The sequence below is a fragment of the Amphiprion ocellaris genome, chromosome 5, assembly GCF_022539595.1.
Source record: "Amphiprion ocellaris isolate individual 3 ecotype Okinawa chromosome 5, ASM2253959v1, whole genome shotgun sequence".
NCBI lineage: Eukaryota > Metazoa > Chordata > Actinopteri > Pomacentridae > Amphiprion > Amphiprion ocellaris.
The window spans coordinates 13,008,021-13,027,319 of record NC_072770.1 but is presented as its reverse complement, the minus strand read 5'-3'; the positions used below and the strand labels follow the sequence as shown (position 1 = coordinate 13,027,319).

The window sequence follows — 19,299 nt, the reverse complement described above, 5'->3', positions numbered from 1 at the left end:
GCACTCACAGTGAGAAGTCCTTGAATTAGCTCTAATGGATGCGGCGCTGATAGCCACATAGCTCGGTAATCACCATAACTCACCACATGAGAAGGCTGACAGGCCCTTCTCTTCAAAGACCTACCGTGAAACATTTATACAGCAATCACAGCCATTCCATACATACCTGGGCATTTTCCTGTGAGACATAGTAAAGCTGAATCTGTCTTTATTGCCTGACAGCGGGGTTCTGTCAAATTTGCACTCCTCCTCCATTTTCAGCAGGGAATCTGGTTTACTGTTCTGTAACGTCCAAAAGAAAAGAGTGTCAAATAAGTACATTAAATCAGCATCAAGTCAAATTAAGCTTAGTTGAGGTAACTTTTAAAGTTGCCCTTAGAAGTATTTGAGCTGCTATAAAAGGTTCAAAGGACTAAATGTAAAGTAAAAGAGTAATTTAGTGTCTTTAGCTCATTGTTCTAGTTCTCAGTCCCCAACTCCACTATCGCCAACCTTTTTATTTAACTGAAAAAACTCCAAAAAACCCAACATATAGTGCCTGCATAGTGACAAAGTTAGAAACTCACTAGCTGGTAAAGAACTAAAGAGAAAGAGGCCTTTTAAGGGGTTGGTAGAGACCAAAACAGAGCTATTTATAAAATGGAATAAAATATGAGTTTAAATATACTCTGTTAGCAAACATGGCAAAAGCCAATGTTGTGTTTACAGCGAGTTTTGCTGCTCCTCAAGTGAAAAAATGCCGCTTTTATGGTCAGAATACAGACTTGAGGATTTATAGGCTAATGTTTAACATATGACATAATGTACCTATTAGTTGTCACTGATACTAATCTAATTTAACTTGAAATTATTCCTTTAAAATGTATCATTAGCACTATTTTGGTAAGTTTAATATCTGAAAAAACATCTTGCTCAGTATAAAAAAAGATTTTGACAATGTAACTAACATTTTTCATTTAACAAACTTTTATCAAATTTCTTCAAACAAAAATATCGGATTACATATTCTCCTCCTGGATTGTATTTAATTTTTGAAATCAGTATTGGTACTGGCTTCAAAAATCCTACATCTTTTGGGTACCAGTAAGGTTTCACAATGTGGAATCAGCACTTTTCATTTGTGTAGATCTGTTTGTGTCTGTTCAAGTCATTTTGGCTAAAAATAATAAAACGTCTGTCTTTCTTTTTCTCTAAATATTAGTCTTTTGCCGACAGTGTAAATTAAACCAATAACGGCTAATAATAATGAATCATCACTGTGATAAAATTTAATTTTTTGTATCTTGATTAATGTACCTTAAATAATGCATTTAAAGTAAACACCAATCATCTCTTCTTGCCTGTATATTTCCCTTCTACTTATTCTGTTATATCAGCCTCAATTAAACAATACTGGAACCTCAAAGTCTAAAATCCAAGCTCACATATTTTAGGATTTATCATGTCAAGTTGACACATTAGGGTGAACGTGTTAGGAATTTGAAACCTGTAATTTGCTAAAAAATGAAATGACCGAACTAAAAACAAAGTTTTGGAATTAATTGTCTAATCAACTCTCCAAATAAATACACAGCTGTTAAATGAGTAAGTGTATCATGATGGCAATCCCTACGGGTCATATTCACTTTTGCCATTTTTCTGACCCAATTTACACCAAACCAAATCTGAGAGGAATGTAAAAGGGCTGCCATCAAAGTGACCACTGAGCAGACTGTGTAAATAACTGAAATCTAAGAACACACAGTTTTAAATATTCTCTCCTCAACAATTTTGCCTCCAAACATTAAAAGCATGCGACAACGCAGTGTAAACTGAAACCCATCGTCATATGCATTTTTAAAATCAATGCTAACATGTTTTACAGGATTAATTTAAGTGCACACAGAGCACAGAGGAGCTGTGAGCCTTTACATGAATTAACAGCGATCACAAGTGAAGACGTGGTCTCCGGTGACCTTGGTAAACATCTCACAGGGTTTCTTCTCCATCTGTAAATGTTTGGCCCGATGTGAAGGAGCAGTTGGATGGAGATCCTTGGAGGCTGCAAACATTCCACAGCAGTTTGGCATTGAATTTTCCATGAAAGTAAAGCCCTCTAATGTCTTCCGTTCAACAAAATTACTCTTTTGTTCCAAAAAAGCTTCCCCTGTTGTTCAGCAGTGATCATACAACAAACTTTTCTAAGATGTGAGCATGTGTAAATACTTAAATGGAACGCGCTGGATATGGACGTGGTGTAATTCCATTAGGTAAACTCAGGGAGGGTGGATGTTTCTGGAGCAGCTCTGATGAGCTGCAGGCCTCAAATGTGCGACTTGGGCCACATCATTATTTTTCCTGATTGCTTTGAAGTGAAGTGTGCAAATCACTTTTGGATGATCCTGTGGTTTTTTTTCTGTTCAGCTGCTCAGCTTGTAACCTTCACAATGTCTTTTCTAAAGAACACCAAGCCTTCAGTTTGTTTTAACTTTTAACAGATTGTGATACTATTTACTTTGGCCCGTAACAACCAGCCATTAGTTTGAAATCATGACAAAACTTGTCAGCTGAAATGATCTTACCTTATACTTCCATTTTGCTTCAGTCTTATTTTTATTCTGCTCTCTGATTTCAAACTTCTCCACGTTGTTCTGCTTTGATATTTCCTTCTCTGACATGCTTAGAACATTCTTAACAGCCTGAAAAATGGAGTGTAAAGAAAGACAGAATTATTAACCAAAAATCCATTAAAGTGCTAGCCTACAAAGGCAGTGAGCTGTGACTACAGAAACAGTGAAGTACAGAAAATTAGTTTGGCTGAACAGTGTAGCAGATTCATAGCCTGTAACACCTTCATTTGGTGCTGAATATTAATCACTGTTACAGACCTTAGATGGAAAAGGAAAAGGGAAAGGAAAAACATAGCATCTACAAGCAAAACATGGTGTTGTTTCTTCTTCAGTTCTTTTGTACATCAAAATTAATGACTTAGGTTAATGAATTAATATTAAAATATATTTAAATATGTGATGTAAAGACATTTAAATGCATCAAATAATGTGACTTATGAAGTCAGAGAATGCAGAGAAGACAGCTAGCTACTCAGCTAACCAGGCTGGTTAGTTTTTAGCAGGACTGGGGTTCCTTTTTCTCTCCATGTTAATTTAAGATTTGTATTGTGTCATTTATGTGGCATAAAGACACAACCCAATATCAAGATTTTAAAACATCAACATATATATATACATATCTACATGTATATATATATATATATATATATAAAAATATATATATACATATCTACATGTATATATATATATATATATATAAAAAAATCAAGGAAATCCTGAAAATTACCTGAAGCTAAGGATATTATGTGAATACTAAAGTGAGAAGCTGGAGAGAAGACAGCTAGCTACTCTGCTAACTAAGCTGGTTAGCTTTTAGCAGGACTGGGGTTCCTTTATTTCACCAAAGTAATTTAAGATTTTTTTGTATTATTTAAGTGGCAAAAAGACAAAAGTCGAAATCAAGATTGTAAAATATCAACATATATATTTTTAGAATTCTAAAAATCAAGTAAAAATTGAAAATTACCTGAAGCTAAGGATAGTAGGTGAATAATAAAGTCAGAGGCTTTGGAGAAGGCAGCTAGCTACTCTGCTAACTAGGCTGGTTAGCTTTTAGCATTACTGGGGTTTCTTTTTATTTCAAACATAATTTACGATTTTTATTGTTTTGTATTTATGTGGCATGAAGACAAAAGTTAAAGTCAACTACTAAGAGTTTGCAAACATCAATTTCAATAGCAAAAAAATAGGAAAAACTAATAAATTCTCTTTATCTAAGAATATTATGTTAATATTAGAGTCAGAGGCTGCACAGAAAGCAGCTAGCCACCCTGCTAACTAGGCCAGTTAACTTTAAGCAGGACTGAAGTTCCCTGTTCTATTTTTTTATTGTATTACTTATGTATCATAAAGACAAAATTCTAAATCTAAATTTTAAAATGTATATATATATATTTTATTTATTTATTTTCAAATTAAACAATAACAGCACAGAAAACAAGAAAATATCTTTAGCTTCAGATATTTCACTAACCAGCTACTGTTAGTCAGAGCACATTCACTGCAGTTTGGTTTACAGCTCTGTTTGTTCTCATGAAATTTCTGTGCGCTTTTTTGCTAGAAATTGCCCATTTGATTGTATAACAATTCCTAGTCTCAACTTTGACGAGATATGTTGTTACAGCGTTCTGTCTTTGTAGGGCAATATGTGTGCGTGGCTAAAATTTGACAGACTTTCTGCTGGAAAAGGCTCAGAGAGATAGAAAATTATGGTTGCAAGCAATAATTCCACAAAATAACATTCACGTTAACATCACCATCTCCTTACCTTCGCCTTCTTCGGCTGGTCCATTTTACTCAAGATGTCCTTCGCGTGGGACTCCAGTGCTGCGAAGCTGGAGGGTTTAGGAGGCGGAGACAGTTCTTTCGTCTTCTTCGCCTTCTTCTTTCCTCCCTCCTTTACCTTCGGCATCTTCGGAGGCTTCGGGGCTTTGGGCATCTTCGGGGGTTTGGGCGGCTTTGGAGGCTTGGGGGGTTTGGAAGCTTTCTTTCTGGATTTCTCTCTGCTGGGCGAGGGGACGTGTGCCGGGGAAATGTCCTCCTCGGGCTCGGAGTGGGTGGATGGCGGTTCCTCCACTGGTACCTTAATGCTGGGCTCGCTCTTAATGGCTTTTGTTGCATTCTGCAAGTAAAAGCAGAGAAACGTGACTTTTTATTTTGTAACCCTCTAAAACATGACATGTAGTATACCGACAATAACCAGCAATATTAGCTTCTCATTACTCTGTAAAATCCGAAACAGAATACAGGTATATGTGTATATGTTAGCCTGTTGGAGAAGTTAAGATTAATCTAGGTCTTAGAAAACATCACACAAATGACACTACGATACGTCCTCTGGAGTAATACTAGCAAAATTCATTGTCAAAGAATTTTCTTCATGTGTGTCTAAACTCATACTACATACAGTAAGTGTTTTTAAAAAGGTTTCTTGAACAACGCGTATGAATTGCTGTTTGGAAAAAACTATTTAGCTGGCCTGAATCTGCGTTAACATATGACGGGCAGGAATTGGAAGCAATTGTACACAAAAGTAGTGCCTAAAATACTACTCTGGTGGTAAAAGTCCAACAAGTGCCACTTTTTGGTTGCAATTTTTGTGCCGAACATTTAATATTAGCAGTATGTTGTAGAACTGCACTTTTTTCAGTTTCATTAGCAAAAAAAAAAAGTAAAGGACAGAAAACCTTTTGGCGTGAATACATTTGTTAGTTTTTATACTGTTATGACTGTGCGTGTGAACATAATGTGAAATTTTCTACAGCTACAAATACAGAGGCTAAAACTCTATTTTGTACTTTTGGTGTGTTCTGTGGCTGACACCAGAGGGAGAGCAAATGATTGATGATGTTTTTTTTATTCTTTTGTGTTTTGTATTATGCAATTTGTGAGTAAATTTAATTATTGAGAGTTCATTGAGCGTTCAAAATGGAAAAGGTTCATCCTTTGAAAACCTTGAATATTCAAAGGTTGAAAGAGATGACAGAACATTAGGGATCATCCTCTGGACTAAATAGAAGTCTGACCATTAGTAATCAAAATATCGGACTCTTACATTGCAAACCCAACAAAAGATCAAACCTTTAATGCCAAATAAAAAATACCTCTGACAGTCTGATCTCTTTGGCAAGATCCTTAATGAGCTGTGATGGTTTCATGTTCTCTGGAAGCTCATCTTCATGTTCCAGGAGGGCCTGTTAGAAGGGAAGCAAACAAAACATTTACACTGCTATCAACACACAACTGACAGTGGCTATCTGTATTGATGATGTGTCCACACCTGTTTTTTAGTCCAAGCTCTGAACGCTCCATTGATGATTTTGGCACCATGTATCAGGTATGGGGCTGGTTGCTTATTTGCTTTATGTAAACCTACGGAGGAAGAAATGCAAATGTTATTATTGAATGAATCGTGACTTTTAAACGCCGAGAAGTCGGAGCCATTAGCCTAAGAAAAACACAAACCACGACGTGAAGCAGAGATTTACAGGATGTGACTGAATAAGCCTTTCACAAACAGCAGAATAGATGAGCTGACACTTCAATCTGTGTTGTTATAAAGAGACACCGAGTGAAGATAATGCACTCCTCGGTGTACAGGAGAGAGACTCTGTGTATTTAGACAAACTGTCCTGATACCTAAATAAGTGGCTTGTTAAAGTTCTTGAGGAATAAAGTAAACTTCATCCCGCTCACTCACTGTGCATCAGCTAAAACACTAAAAGGTCAAATATAACAGTAGGTTTGGTATGTATCATGGTGATGTTGGATTTTGTTCACCTATTAGCAGTAAAATGAACTAATGACTATACAGTATACTGTGTATTAGTACAAGCTACTGTATACAGGACTGTGCAAACAGTGCTTAAAAAATTGCTGTTGCTGCCCTAAATTAACAGTATTGCTGATAACCAAAATACTTTTTATGTTTCTGTAATGGTTAATCCATCAGTATGTGCAAGCTCTATAATCAAAATGATATCTTTAATGTTAAAATATAAATATTGTTGTTAGCCGTGAATTTTAAAATTTACTGTTTTACAAAAAAGCTGAAAAAAATAGTAAAGCACATTATATTGTTTTTGATTGAACGGATTTATTTAATTCAAAAATAACAGCTAGAAACTATTTGGAACTCAAAAACAAAAGAAATTATCAAGAAGTACATAAAAACAATGGCAGCACGAATGAAAGGTGTTATCAGGGTCAAAGGAGGTCATAGAAAATATTAAGATCTTTGGTTAATACATGTGAATAAGGACTATTTAGTTTGTTAATTTCCTAATAAGTAACAATACAACTCTTAGCTTGATGCAAGCTTTTCACAGATTTCTAAAATATTTGTGTTTTCCTGTTTTTATGACAGCTGGTTTAAATTTATTCACTTTGCAAAAAAACTACAAGCTAACTTTGTATATATGATTTGTGCAGCACCTGTAATTTCAAAATCTTTTCCAATTGTCAAATTATTATGATGCAGGTATGTGTGACTGCACATCATGCTCCCTAAAAATAAAGCCAAAGTATCTGTATCACCCCCTTGTGGCTGCTTACAGTAGAGGTCATAAACCCCACCCCCTTTATGTTTGTGAATTAAGACTACAAAATTCGTTTAAATTAGACTAAAAAAAGAACAAAGCCCTTCTTCGCATTAGTTATAATGTTCATTGTTCTGCTTATTGTGGCTAGTTTTGATTTGAGCGTATGTGTATGTCATCATTAACTGACTAATGTCACAGAATTACCTGCAGACTTCTGTTCAGAAATTGTACATAAAAATAATTATGGACTGCTCCTTTAATTAACAGTGTGATTTATTGTGAACTACTACATTAAGTGCTAAGCGCAATAAACTGGAATTGACATTGGGAGTGATCTGGTTCTCAGTTTGTGGTTTGAAGCTTAGCATCAAACTTCGAAGTAAATCCTTACTTGCTAGCTAGCAAGCTAAGAGCACAACTAACCTAAGTGGGAAGCAAGTGATAACATAGCTAGCTAGAAATTTATTTTAGATAGATATAGATCAAGAAGTGTAGGAAGTAGGACCTCCATACTGTCTCCACACCTCAGTCACTGCTGGACACACTTTGGTTGTAACTTATGTCAGCAGTCAAAGATGGAAGCACACAGTTCTGAAATACTAATTTTTCTACAGTGGAGGAAGTAGTGATTCTACAACGAACCCTCTAAAAACAACCACACCCCAAATATGCGGCCAGGGGCTGAATTAATAAGGGCTAATCGCCAAATTTAAACTAATACTTCTAACATTTATTTATGTCTTAAAAGCTAACATGCTAATTCATTCAACAGCAAATAACAGCCCCTGTATCCTTTGGAGATAAAGTTAGAATTTAGAAAAAAAGCCCAATCTGGAGGTTTGGATGACTGATGAAGGAATCCATATGTATGTGTGTGAAGTAAGAAGGGCTTTGGAGAAGTGTGAATGTTTTCTTCTGCTGTCCAGTTGGGCAGAGCTGTAGGTTGCTCAAATTATAATCTAATGAATGGATGAAGGCTGCTTCTTTCTGCACAAGACACTTTCAATATCCTGCAATCACTCGTGCCTCCAGGTTGTACATGTTTGAACCTTGGGTACTCCAACTGCATCTCACATACATTTCCATGCCAAAGCTGCAGTGTGTCTTGTTTAACATCATGCAAGGCATTAACTCTGACAAAGGTTTAGTGGCGGAAAAATCAGCTTTCTTTCATTAAATCTGAAGTTCTTGCAGTCATGATTGTAGTGACCTCAGCAAAATAAACAGAACGTTGACTAGATTAAAAGGCATAATGTGTATTTGATAAGGCACCATTAAAGAGTTCAAACTACTCTGACTGATACCGGTTATCAATATCTGAGGGTTTAAAAAAGAACTAATTATTGTAACTGACAGTATATCTACGAATAACAAACGCAGTTGATGGACTTTTTAACCTTTTGTGACTTGGAGTAAGACAGTTAAAACTGAACCTTCAGCGCTCTCTGCTGGACAAACTGTACCAGCTGCCATATTAACTGGTATATCGGCATTTAAATATCACCCAATTTTAACTGCAAACACACAAAATCACCCATCGATACTACTCCAGAAGGCTTGATGACTTCTCAAAGTTTTGGCAAAGTCTTAGTGGTCTAGACTGAGCTGCAGCAACTAGAATCCTGATTTATGTCAAATTATGCAAATTCAGACTGAATCTGGACTTTTTAATTTCACTATAAAGGCAGAAAACTGTCTTAAGAGCTAACTACCGCTGTCAACTGCAGCGGATAGATGACCACAACAGGAAATCGTTAATAAGATCAAGGCAAAAAAGCAGCAGCAGGGAACTCGGCCTCGTTCGTGCAGCGAAAAAGATGACCTCGAAGTTAAAAGAAGAATACTGTAATGATAATAATGGTATATTAATGGTGAGCCCTTATGGGTTGGGAGTGGCGTGCACCACACACAACAGCAATCTGACTTCAACACACACACACACACACACACAGAAAATACTGGAAACATAAACAGTTGGCCCAATCCAGCTGAGGGGAGTTTAAACACAGGCTTGTAATGGAGCAAGTGATTCTAGCTGGGCCAAACCTTTTGAAGCTAATCATCTGTGAACTCTGCGATTCACCGATTTAATGACTGAAATAATATTAGAGCATCCAGCTCCTCATCTGTGCAGCAGACATGCAGCCCAATGCCGAATGTGGTGCCTGGAAAAAAAAAGGCCTTTCTGACAGTGTTTGTGTTTTCTCTGGGTTCGTGCATTCCTCTGGAGAAATGGTGAGTTAAATGAGGATGTAAGTTTACATTAAAATACCACATATTAGAGCGAAAAAAAAATAAAAAATTATAAATACATCAGGCTGATTTAAAAGGTCACCTTTGAATCGCTCGAGGAGGTGTCGTCCCACATACCAGCACGCCGTCTCGAAGTTGGGGAAAGGGGTGAGAGTTTTGACCTTTAGCCGCTTCTCGATTTCATACGCTCTGAGGAGGATAAACCAAGATGTTGCAGCTAAACAGTGTCATGCGTTACCAACAGGTTTATGGCAACAAACGATGTAATTCACAAGGTATTTCTAAATGAGGGGAATTCATAAACAGATTTGGTGGAATATGGAGCTAAATACAACTCCTAGATGAAGATCCAGTGGAAACTACTGAGTACTATCCGCTGAAGCCTTCAAGTCTCACTAAATCCCCCCCAAATTAGGACATGGCTGTCTGCAGGAGGCACAGAGGATCGGAGCAATCAAAACACTGAATAAAAGGCCAAATACCAAACAGAACAAAGAGAAGGCAGCATAAAGGGGTGAATGTGTCCGAACCTCATCTGCATCTCCACACTCAGGTTGTGAACAAAGTGTCCAGAGAACGCCAGGCAGTCGACCGGAGTAAGTATTGCATTGATCCAACCTGAGGAGACAGCAAAAAATCTGATTAATAAAAAAGTGCTAACTAGAAAGGAAAAGTACTTGTTGCACTTTACTGTTGAGCCACATCAACTATATTTTATAGAATTCATCATACAGCTTTTGAAAACATTTAAAAGTATTATGAATATTTATAGTTTCTGAAACCTGTTCTATTTAGTTTGATAAGATGATCAGATCGTGAATATATGCAGGATATTTACCAGAACACAATACAGTTTTTTTTTTAAAACTACTTTAAGCTCTCAGATTCCCTTTTGCCACACATCTATCCTGAGAAAAGTCCAGTGAAGTAAACTATGGCTTTATTATTAAATGCTTGCATTGGACCAAAGGCTGCAGGCAAGTTGAAATCATGCTTAAAAGTGTATGAGGAAACAGCTCTGAACGGCAGTTTAACCCTCTAAACTCTGAGCATTTTGTGGGAGTTCTCGCATTTTTAGGATTATTTTTTCACTGCAATATAAAGCCCTGCACGTCAATGGAAGCAGCACAATTGTGGCTAAAAGTAGAGAGAACTCATAACAAAGGTATGATGCCAAAAATACATTTTAAAAAAACTATGAAAAATGGTTGACTTAATGGCTCTACATGATATATATATTTAACTATTTATCTGCTCAGTGTAAACAAAGCCTGCAGTTGAGCCCAGTTCAGCTGAAAAGTCCCTGAATATTTGTCACATGACTAGTAAGTGTAGCATTTTTAGCTTTTTTTTTTTTTTTTAACAGAATCTGGTTAGACAAAACACTAATGAACTACAAAAAAAAAAAAAAATGAAACTAAATGATGAATCATCCTGAAATGCTGCCATATCTGACTTTGGGCACTTGAAGCCATTTGAACTGTATTTCTCTGAAAGTTAGTTAATCTAAACTTTAAATTGATTGTTTTGCCAAACCATCTGTACGTGATTATGTTAAATTTACAGTTAAATAAAATACTGAAAAGAAGAAAGTAGCGGCATTCTGACTGATTAAGTCTCTTTCAGGCATCTAATCAACATGTTTGGGATCTCCTGTAGAATTTCCAATACATTTTTGCAGGTTTAACCCATCAGGGCTGCAGAGGTTTAAATATATTTAGGTTTATATATATATTTTACATCATTTTCCCTTCAGATCTCACCCTCGGTTATTTCTATTACTGTTCATGAGCTGCGAGGAGCTCTGACCTGACGGGATGAACAGGGTCTGGCCTTGCTTCAGGGTGCATTTGTAACATTTGTCCACCTGGTCAGCGAAGAACATTTCGGTGTGATTGGACGACGATCTCCAGCGCTCGTACAACGACAGGTTGGCCGAGGTGGGCTTGATGAGGAAGAAGATCTTCTCTCCCTGCAAATGCAACAAGATTCATGTGAGAGAAGGAGTGAGAGTTGTGCAGCTATCAGTTCAGAAAAGACAGATTTGTCATCATGACTTAGCATATGGTCGAAAACAGAATGTGTGACGGACCTTTAGGACGTGGTACCAGACGGAGGCACCGCCGCACTCGATGTGGAAGTCTGTGTAGCTGTCTTTAACGCAGATCAGACAGTATTTGGTGACTTTTGGCTTCCCGAGCAGAGCGTCATCAGGCCAGTAGTTTTCTACCCAAGACAGCCGCCGCACGATCTGTGGACTCTCCACGATGCTGTTCATCCTGTCCCAGACAAACAGAAAAAGAAATCAGCACCACGAGTTTTCCATGAGGCTGGCATCTTCACAAACCACTCGAGAAACTGCGATTTTCAGAACTTCACCATCAAACAGACTGCTGGTACCTTGTGTCAGAGAACTCCAGGTTGATGACGTTTAACACTTTCTTTCTGTTTGTGCTGTAGTAGTAGTCGACAAACTCTTTCAGCTTCATCTTGCTGTCGGTCTGTTTGGTGACGTCGACAACGTCCACGCCGACGTCAGGACCTGAGAATCGACACGGAAGACGTGATAAAAACAAGCCGAAGGAAAACGAACAAGCCTACATCTAAACATTTTCCTGAGACAGCAAACTGTTTAGCAACATATGTCTGCAGCAGAGCACTGCTGATGTGTAACAAGTGATCTCATCATGGAGCAGCATCGAGGCAGGAAAGAACACAAGCGCCCCCTAATGAAAAACAGACAGTATAGCAACTAAAAATCAAGTATTGTACACAGCGTTTATTTACTGCACAGCCTTTACCTTTAACAAAAACAGTCAGGATGTGCATACATAATGTGCAGAATGCTTATACAAATTTATAATATCTTTATTTGTTGTTCCCTTCTCCTGTATTTTAAAGCACTGCTCAACATAGCTTCAATGTGCTTGGCAAACGAAGACATTTCTTACATTATTACAGGATATCTATGTACTTTTTACACCTTAAAAAGATGTCAGCTTGGCAAACTGAACAATCGTAATACTGATATGGAGTCAAATACTGATGCAATGTATTTAAAAAAAGCTAAAGTTTATTAAAATGTAATATTCCAAATGCTTAACGACTTATGCTGTCATGTAATTTCATGCAGTTTGCTTGAAATCTTTTCCAGAAATGTGTAAAATGATTATCCAGTTGTCTTTTTTCATGTTAGTTGAAATGATTTCTCATCTCATTTCAAAATTAAAGACTTTTTAGGACTAAAAATTAGACATTTGAAGACATTTCTGGACTTCTGAGCATTAGGATGAGTAGTTGTGCATAGAGAGCAGCAATAGTTGCATTAGAGCAGCAGTAAAAACAGTAAAAGGTCACAGTGTCAGTAATTTTAGAGTACTGTACATCGTGCAGTGACAGTAGTGGTAACAGTGATAGATTTAATTAAAGTAAGTCAATTTTACAAAATTGCAATGCAGCCAAAACATATTAGATCAAAAGCAAATTAAGACCTGAATCTGACTGTTTGACAATATACCTGATCTAGAAATGTGTCATTTCTGTGAAAAAAACAACAACAGGACAAAACAAAAATCCGAAAAAATACGAAACAAAATAAAGAAGCAGCTGAATTAGCATCAGATAAATGAGTAATTAACATCTGAGCAGGGCAGCAAGAACTGCTTTAAATGTATTTAATTAAAGATCATTACATTAAATGAGCTCATTAGTTCAAATGAGAAAGAAAATCGCATTAAGAAGAGAGTTTGTTGGAGTTTTAGGGTTATATATTCATATTTTGTAGGGTTAATAATTTTGAGATTGTGTGCAAAGTCAGTGAGTGATTAAGAATCAGTCTCAAAGAGCACAAAATTGATGATTTAAGAAACAAGTATCTGTCATACAGTTTGACGAGAGTCTTAAAACTTCATCTTACTTTAAGCAGAAGCAGTAAATAGAAGTTTAAAGTAAACTGTTGCCTTCTTTTCTTTGACTTTATTAAAAGTTTGCATCAAACAGCAGCAGGATCCACACTGAGTCCAAACTAAGGGAGGGGCTGGGGTAATTTATTCAGCAGCAGCAGCTTCATTAATTATTTACATTTTCTGACATTTCATCTCAATCTAACATCACCTTAATAACCTAAATGCTTTTCTAAGGTCAGGCTGAGCTGCTGTGCACAGATTCATAGCTTCTACAGTGAAATCACAGGGACCAAAAAGGTCATGCTGAGGATAAATTAAGCTTTTCTTCAGCAAAATTCAGAATGTAGTTTCCTCTATTCTTTTTGTCTTGTGTATCAGGTGGATCATTACAGAGAATTTTAATGGGAGTTCTCGTTTTTGCTGCTTAAATGCAATAACATTTGCAGAAGTGCAACTTATCTAATCACTTCAGTGAATACATATAGGGTAATAAACAGTCTAATGATGAAAAACACAGTTCAGTTGAAGACAGTGTACATACTGCAACATATTTAGGATGTTATATGTTTGACCTCTGGAGCTTTACAGAATAAACTTCTTCACATTCATTTAAAATTCACCAAAAGCTAAAAAAGCACATAAAATTGGCTATTTAGACAGATTTAATGTGACACTTCGGGCTCTGCAATTTCACCAAAACAGAGCAGATGGAAGGAATTGAATTTTTCAGCTTGAAAATTGTGTTTACTTCTATACTACTTTCCCAGAAAAGACCTGTTGTTCCTCCTGACAATCCACGTGCACCAAACGCAGCATTTTTCACTGGTACTGCTTTCTAGGGATAGATAGTGTTTCTACTGTACTGACCTCACTGGATAAATCTCCCTTCCTCACAAATCCCAACTTAATCCCCGGCTGTAAGATTAATTAAAGCTACACTAGTATCAGCTATTTTAGTAGCAGCAGCAGGACAAGAAACAGTCATTAACATGTCCTAGACAGATAGATAGATAGATAGATAGATAGATAGACAGATAGATAGATAGATAGATAGACAGACAGACAGACAGACAGACAGACAGACAGACAGACAGACAGACAGACAGACAGACAGACAGACAGACAGATAGATTGTGCTGCTATTTTATAATTTAAACATTTTAAATAATAATAATGTAGACTCTGTATTCCAAACTTGGCTATTCTTTCACTTTCACTGTAGAATCAAATCAAATATTTTCGTGCCATAAATCTCGAATTGGTTGTGATGCTACCAGTTATGGTTAGCTGTGGAATGAGCAAGAAATAGGATTTTCTTTTGTAGGAACTGCCAGCTATGATACTTTTTTTGGTGCAAATTGGGAAAAGAGAGTTTCAAACACCAATTGTAATGATAATACAGTCTGAATGATATAATATGATCATTAAACAACATCTACCAGCCATCTAAAGGACAAACCTTAACTAAAGTGAAAACTGTTTGGTTTGGTCATTTCCTGGACAGACAGATACTAAAAACTAAAGCAGTAACAATTTTAATTTGAACAGGCAGACGGCTGAAAGTGACCAGCTCATATGTGGTAATAGATACACATACAATTTATACATATACACACAAACATGAGCATTGTCTGCCTTGTTGAGACAAAATCGATTGTGTAGTTTGCAAGTAAAATGGATTTGTGTGTCTTTGTACGTAGTGCCATTATCTTTCTCTAATGTTTTTGTCCTTTTTTTGCATAAAAAGATACAGTTAATAGTGATAGCAGCAATACAAGTACTGTTAGTAGAGGTATTAGCAGTAAAAGTAGGAGTGAATGTTTTGGTTACAAATCCTACTGTTGATCAGTATCAGCAGTAATAAGGCAGTACTTGTAGATAAAACACAGATCTGTGGTAGTATGAGAAGAAATAATAGTACTGATTATTGCAGTAATAGAAGCAGAAGCAATTGCTGAACCTGAGCACCAGCAGTAGTAATAGCAATTAATAGTAATAGCGGTAGTAATAGGTACAAGAGATTTATGCAGCAGTGGCAGCAGAAGTAGTACTGTTAGAAACATCTGTGGCAGCAGCTGTACACTGAGTAGAAGTAGTCATATTGATACCACAGCCACAGTGCTAATAGTAGCTGTAACAGTAGTAGTAACTGCAGGAGTAGTAAAGAAGTTGTTGCAGTAACAGTAGTAATAGAAGTAACAGCAGTGATGTAGAGTCACCGAGGTCCTTACCAACATAGTTCTCCACATCGCTGATGTAGAAGGTGGGGGCAGGCATGGACACCCCCAAACCGTCTTTCTTCTGAACCAGGATGGGTTCATTGAAGCCGTTCTCCTCCAGGTAGTCCAGCGTCAGCTGACTGCCGCCGAGCTTCACCACCACGTCGTCGGCACTGACAGGAGCCAAGAGCGGCGTGATTAATGTGTCAGGAGGTGCAGATATGAAATAAGATTTGATTGTGAAACCATCTAAAGGCAGATCTTGAACTGTTACCCCACAGTACCCCCTAGTGGAACAGTCAAAATGTAGAATAATACTAATGGAATCTTTAATGAGGTTATAGTGGATCAATGTGAGGGATAATTTCTTTAATCATAAATTAATTCATTAACTGTGATCCCATTTCAAGTTTGATCATTTTAGCTTCATAGAAGGCTTCTCTTTCACCTCTTTATCTCATTATATTACCTCATTTATGGTGCTGACTTAACACAGGCAATAATGGCAGCTGAAATTGAGATTTGCATGGGAGAAGTCGAGTTGCTCAGGTTTGGACATTCACCATTCACACTGTGCAACAGTAGCATCTAAAATATGAAACTGATTCAGCTTGGTTTACACTCCTTTGTGAACTACATAGATCCGTATGTGTTGGTCTATGGTTTTGATGTCTTCAATAGCTAAACAAGCTCAGGTGTAATTCTGATTTATCATTTTGTCCTTTTGACAAACAATGAGGATGCAATGGACCCAAATTACATACAAAAAAAGTAAAAATATAGATAAAGTTTCAATATAGAACAATTATAGGTTGTAACAAAAATTGCTCCCGTATTTATAAACACAAATACAGGAAGAAAATGTCAGAAATCAAATTCTAACAATATAACTATAACTATTTGGCTATTTACATTTTAAAGTATTTTGATTGAGCTATTTTTGTGTTTTTTGCTTCCAGTATTTTTTATGTATTTAATTTAATTTAATATATCAAATAATTATTTAACTTATTTAGAATATATAATTATTTTTCAATTTTAAAAATATTATTCATTAATTATTTTAAAATTTAAAAATATTGTTTATTTTATTTTATCATTTCAACTTGATAAAATCCAATATATCTAGGTCTGTAGATCACTGAAAATATGAATTGTTCAATGAAATACAAATTTTCAAAAAGTATTTTATGGTCTGTATAAATAGAGACCCCCTGTGAAAGCTTGACATCAGCACTTTCAGCTGGTTTCCTCATTTTGTCTCTACATGACGTGTTGATATTGAGTATGTTACTGTAAATAAAACATGTGGATGAGTGAAACTTTGTTGTCTTTACCTGGGAAAGGTTCTGCTGCGAAGCTCCTTGATGAACACCTGACTGCCGTTCTGCACAGCTTTGATATCCGTGCTTTGCCCCGTGTCATGTTTGCTCCAGTTCTTTTTCTTTTTCACTGAAGAGGACACACAAATAACAAAACACATGTATTGACAGTGACAACAACAGTAAATAAGTGACAAACTCTGTCAGCTTGAGATGTTGTTTTGATGTTTTTTCACAAGTTTGACATCCAGTAACAGGCAGTGGAAGCTGATAAAAGGTGGAATTATCACATTACAGCAGCAGTTCTTTCACTTGCTACTTGTTCAGAACATTACAGAGCGAGTGCAGCTACTCACATGTGGATTTGCCGTGGGTCTTCTCGCAGTTTGGACAGTGATAAATGTCAATATCTGGAGCATCATCTTCATCCACCCCAACACAGCTGAAAGGAGAGGAGAAACACACATTAATGCTGAACAAGGAGACCCTAAATGACTCATTTGTTCTGTTTTTTTGAGTGTGATTTCCTTCCACCCAGGCAGAGTTTAGTTGATTCACTACAGTGTAACAGTCAATGTGAGACGTCAGATTTGATCGAGTTTCACAATTAGTCGCTTTGACATCAATGTCTGCTTTCATTTTGCACTGACAGCGGACCTACAACGAGTGACTGGTTTAATGATAAGTAAATCAGATGAATCATTTTCTTTATTCACCAGTTGACCTCTGACACAATCCACCAGTGAAAATACAACCGCTGTGTTTTCACTAAAACTGCACAAAGCCTCGTGAAATTTAAATGATGTGATGCTTTTTTATATACTGCAGCAAAAAACATCCTTTGTTATGTGTGAAAAGTGCACACGTATACACTACTGTTCAAAAGTTTGGGGTCACACAGACAATTTCATGTTTTCCATGAAAACTCACACTTTTATTCATGTGCTAACATAATTGCACAAGGGTTTTCTAATCATCAATTAGTCTTTCAACACCATTAGCTAACACAATGTAGCATTAGAACACAGGAGTGATGGTTGCTGGAAATGTTCCTCTGTACCTCTATGGAGATATTCCATTAAACATCAGTCATTTACCACATTAACAATGTCTATTTCTGATTAATTTAATGTTATTTTCATTGAAAAAAAAATTTTTCCTTCAAAAATAAGGAGATTTCTAAGTGATCCCAAACTTTAAATGGTAGTGTATATATGTATATATATATATATATATGTAAATTTCCCCGGCGTGGGAGCAATAAAGGATTATCTTATATATCTGTCTATGAAGATGCATATTTGTTGTTTCACTATGTGCACAAGTAAATCCAATAAATGCATCTAATATTTGAGTCTGTGTTTTTTCCAAAGGGGTGAAGGTTAAGGACACAGAACGAACATAAAGATGGATAAGAAGGTCTCGAGCGACGGCAATGCAGAAGTGCCTTAAACCTGCTTTCTTTCTAACAACCAGCAGGGGGTTATAAATCCAAGCCACTAGCTCAACACCAACCAGACATGGATCTGCTGGATGTCTGTAACAACAAATCAGGCCAACTAGCTGATCATGCTGAAGCTGGCCGGTATGAGATACAGCGGTGCAGGTCAGAGGAGGACACGCAGACGGTTAATGAAGCGACAAAGGATAAAAGATGGGTCCAAACAACAGAGACTGATGGAAGAAACATGGACTGACTTCTATCATCATTAGATCACTGGACTAGAAGATAGACGAGCTCAGCACTGTAGTGAGCAGTTGAGGGACATCATTCACCAAACACAGGACTTTCACCCTTCAAGCCCCACGAGAGACAATTCTTATTTCCTGTATTTTTTTTTACTATTTGCAGGATTTTTAGTCAAAGCTTTTAGCATTCTGTGATGCAAAAGACAGAAAAACAGCAAGTCCTCATCATAGAGACGCTGACAAATGAATGCCCAAATCATTGATGAATATATTTTCTTTGGGTTCCTTCTAAAAATCAGCCCCTAGAAATATTTATTTTTTTTTGTACTGTGGTGACTTGGTTCCAACTGAAACGACAGAGTGGTATTTTAAAGTGTTAAAAGTATTCAGAAGAGCTTCAGGATGTCACATTATTGGATTGATTAATCAGTTAATCGGTTTGGTCAGTAAAAATCTCATCATATTCTCCCAGAGCCTATTTCTTTACTGTCTGATCAACAGTCAACCATATTTGTTCACAATTTTCTGTCATGTAAAACAGTAAAAAAAAAAAAAAAACTCACATTTGAGAAGTTACTGGAAAACAAAAAACAATTCACAGAAAAAAAATTATCAGAAAATTGTAAATTTTCTGAAATGAAAGTAAAAAATTTTTTTTCGATGAAATAATTCTTTAATTTGATTTTTGCACTGTAGTGACATAAAGACAAGTCAGTGGCTGTAGGGAGGAAATAAATTCAAAAATCTCTCCTTCAGCTGTA

At 36.5% G+C, this 19,299-nt stretch overlaps 1 protein-coding gene across 2 annotated transcripts in view; it reads right to left on the bottom strand.

Annotated features, from left to right (window-relative positions):
• Window positions 1-19,299, bottom strand: part of phf2 (PHD finger protein 2) — a 48,120-nt gene that overhangs the window by 13,956 nt on the left and 14,865 nt on the right. For both annotated transcript variants that reach the window (XM_023298854.3, XM_023298853.3), the window contains exons 2-14: window positions 17,206-17,291; window positions 16,865-16,979; window positions 15,540-15,700; window positions 11,804-11,945; window positions 11,496-11,682; window positions 11,213-11,375; window positions 9,934-10,021; window positions 9,486-9,592; window positions 5,890-5,981; window positions 5,714-5,803; window positions 4,378-4,731; window positions 2,562-2,678; window positions 167-282 (exon numbers count right to left, since the gene is read on the bottom strand). In XM_023298854.3, coding sequence (XP_023154622.1) covers window positions 167-282; window positions 2,562-2,678; window positions 4,378-4,731; window positions 5,714-5,803; window positions 5,890-5,981; window positions 9,486-9,592; window positions 9,934-10,021; window positions 11,213-11,375; window positions 11,496-11,682; window positions 11,804-11,945; window positions 15,540-15,700; window positions 16,865-16,979; window positions 17,206-17,291 — 1,818 coding nt within the window. The remainder of the gene's footprint in view (window positions 1-166; window positions 283-2,561; window positions 2,679-4,377; window positions 4,732-5,713; window positions 5,804-5,889; window positions 5,982-9,485; window positions 9,593-9,933; window positions 10,022-11,212; window positions 11,376-11,495; window positions 11,683-11,803; window positions 11,946-15,539; window positions 15,701-16,864; window positions 16,980-17,205; window positions 17,292-19,299) is intronic.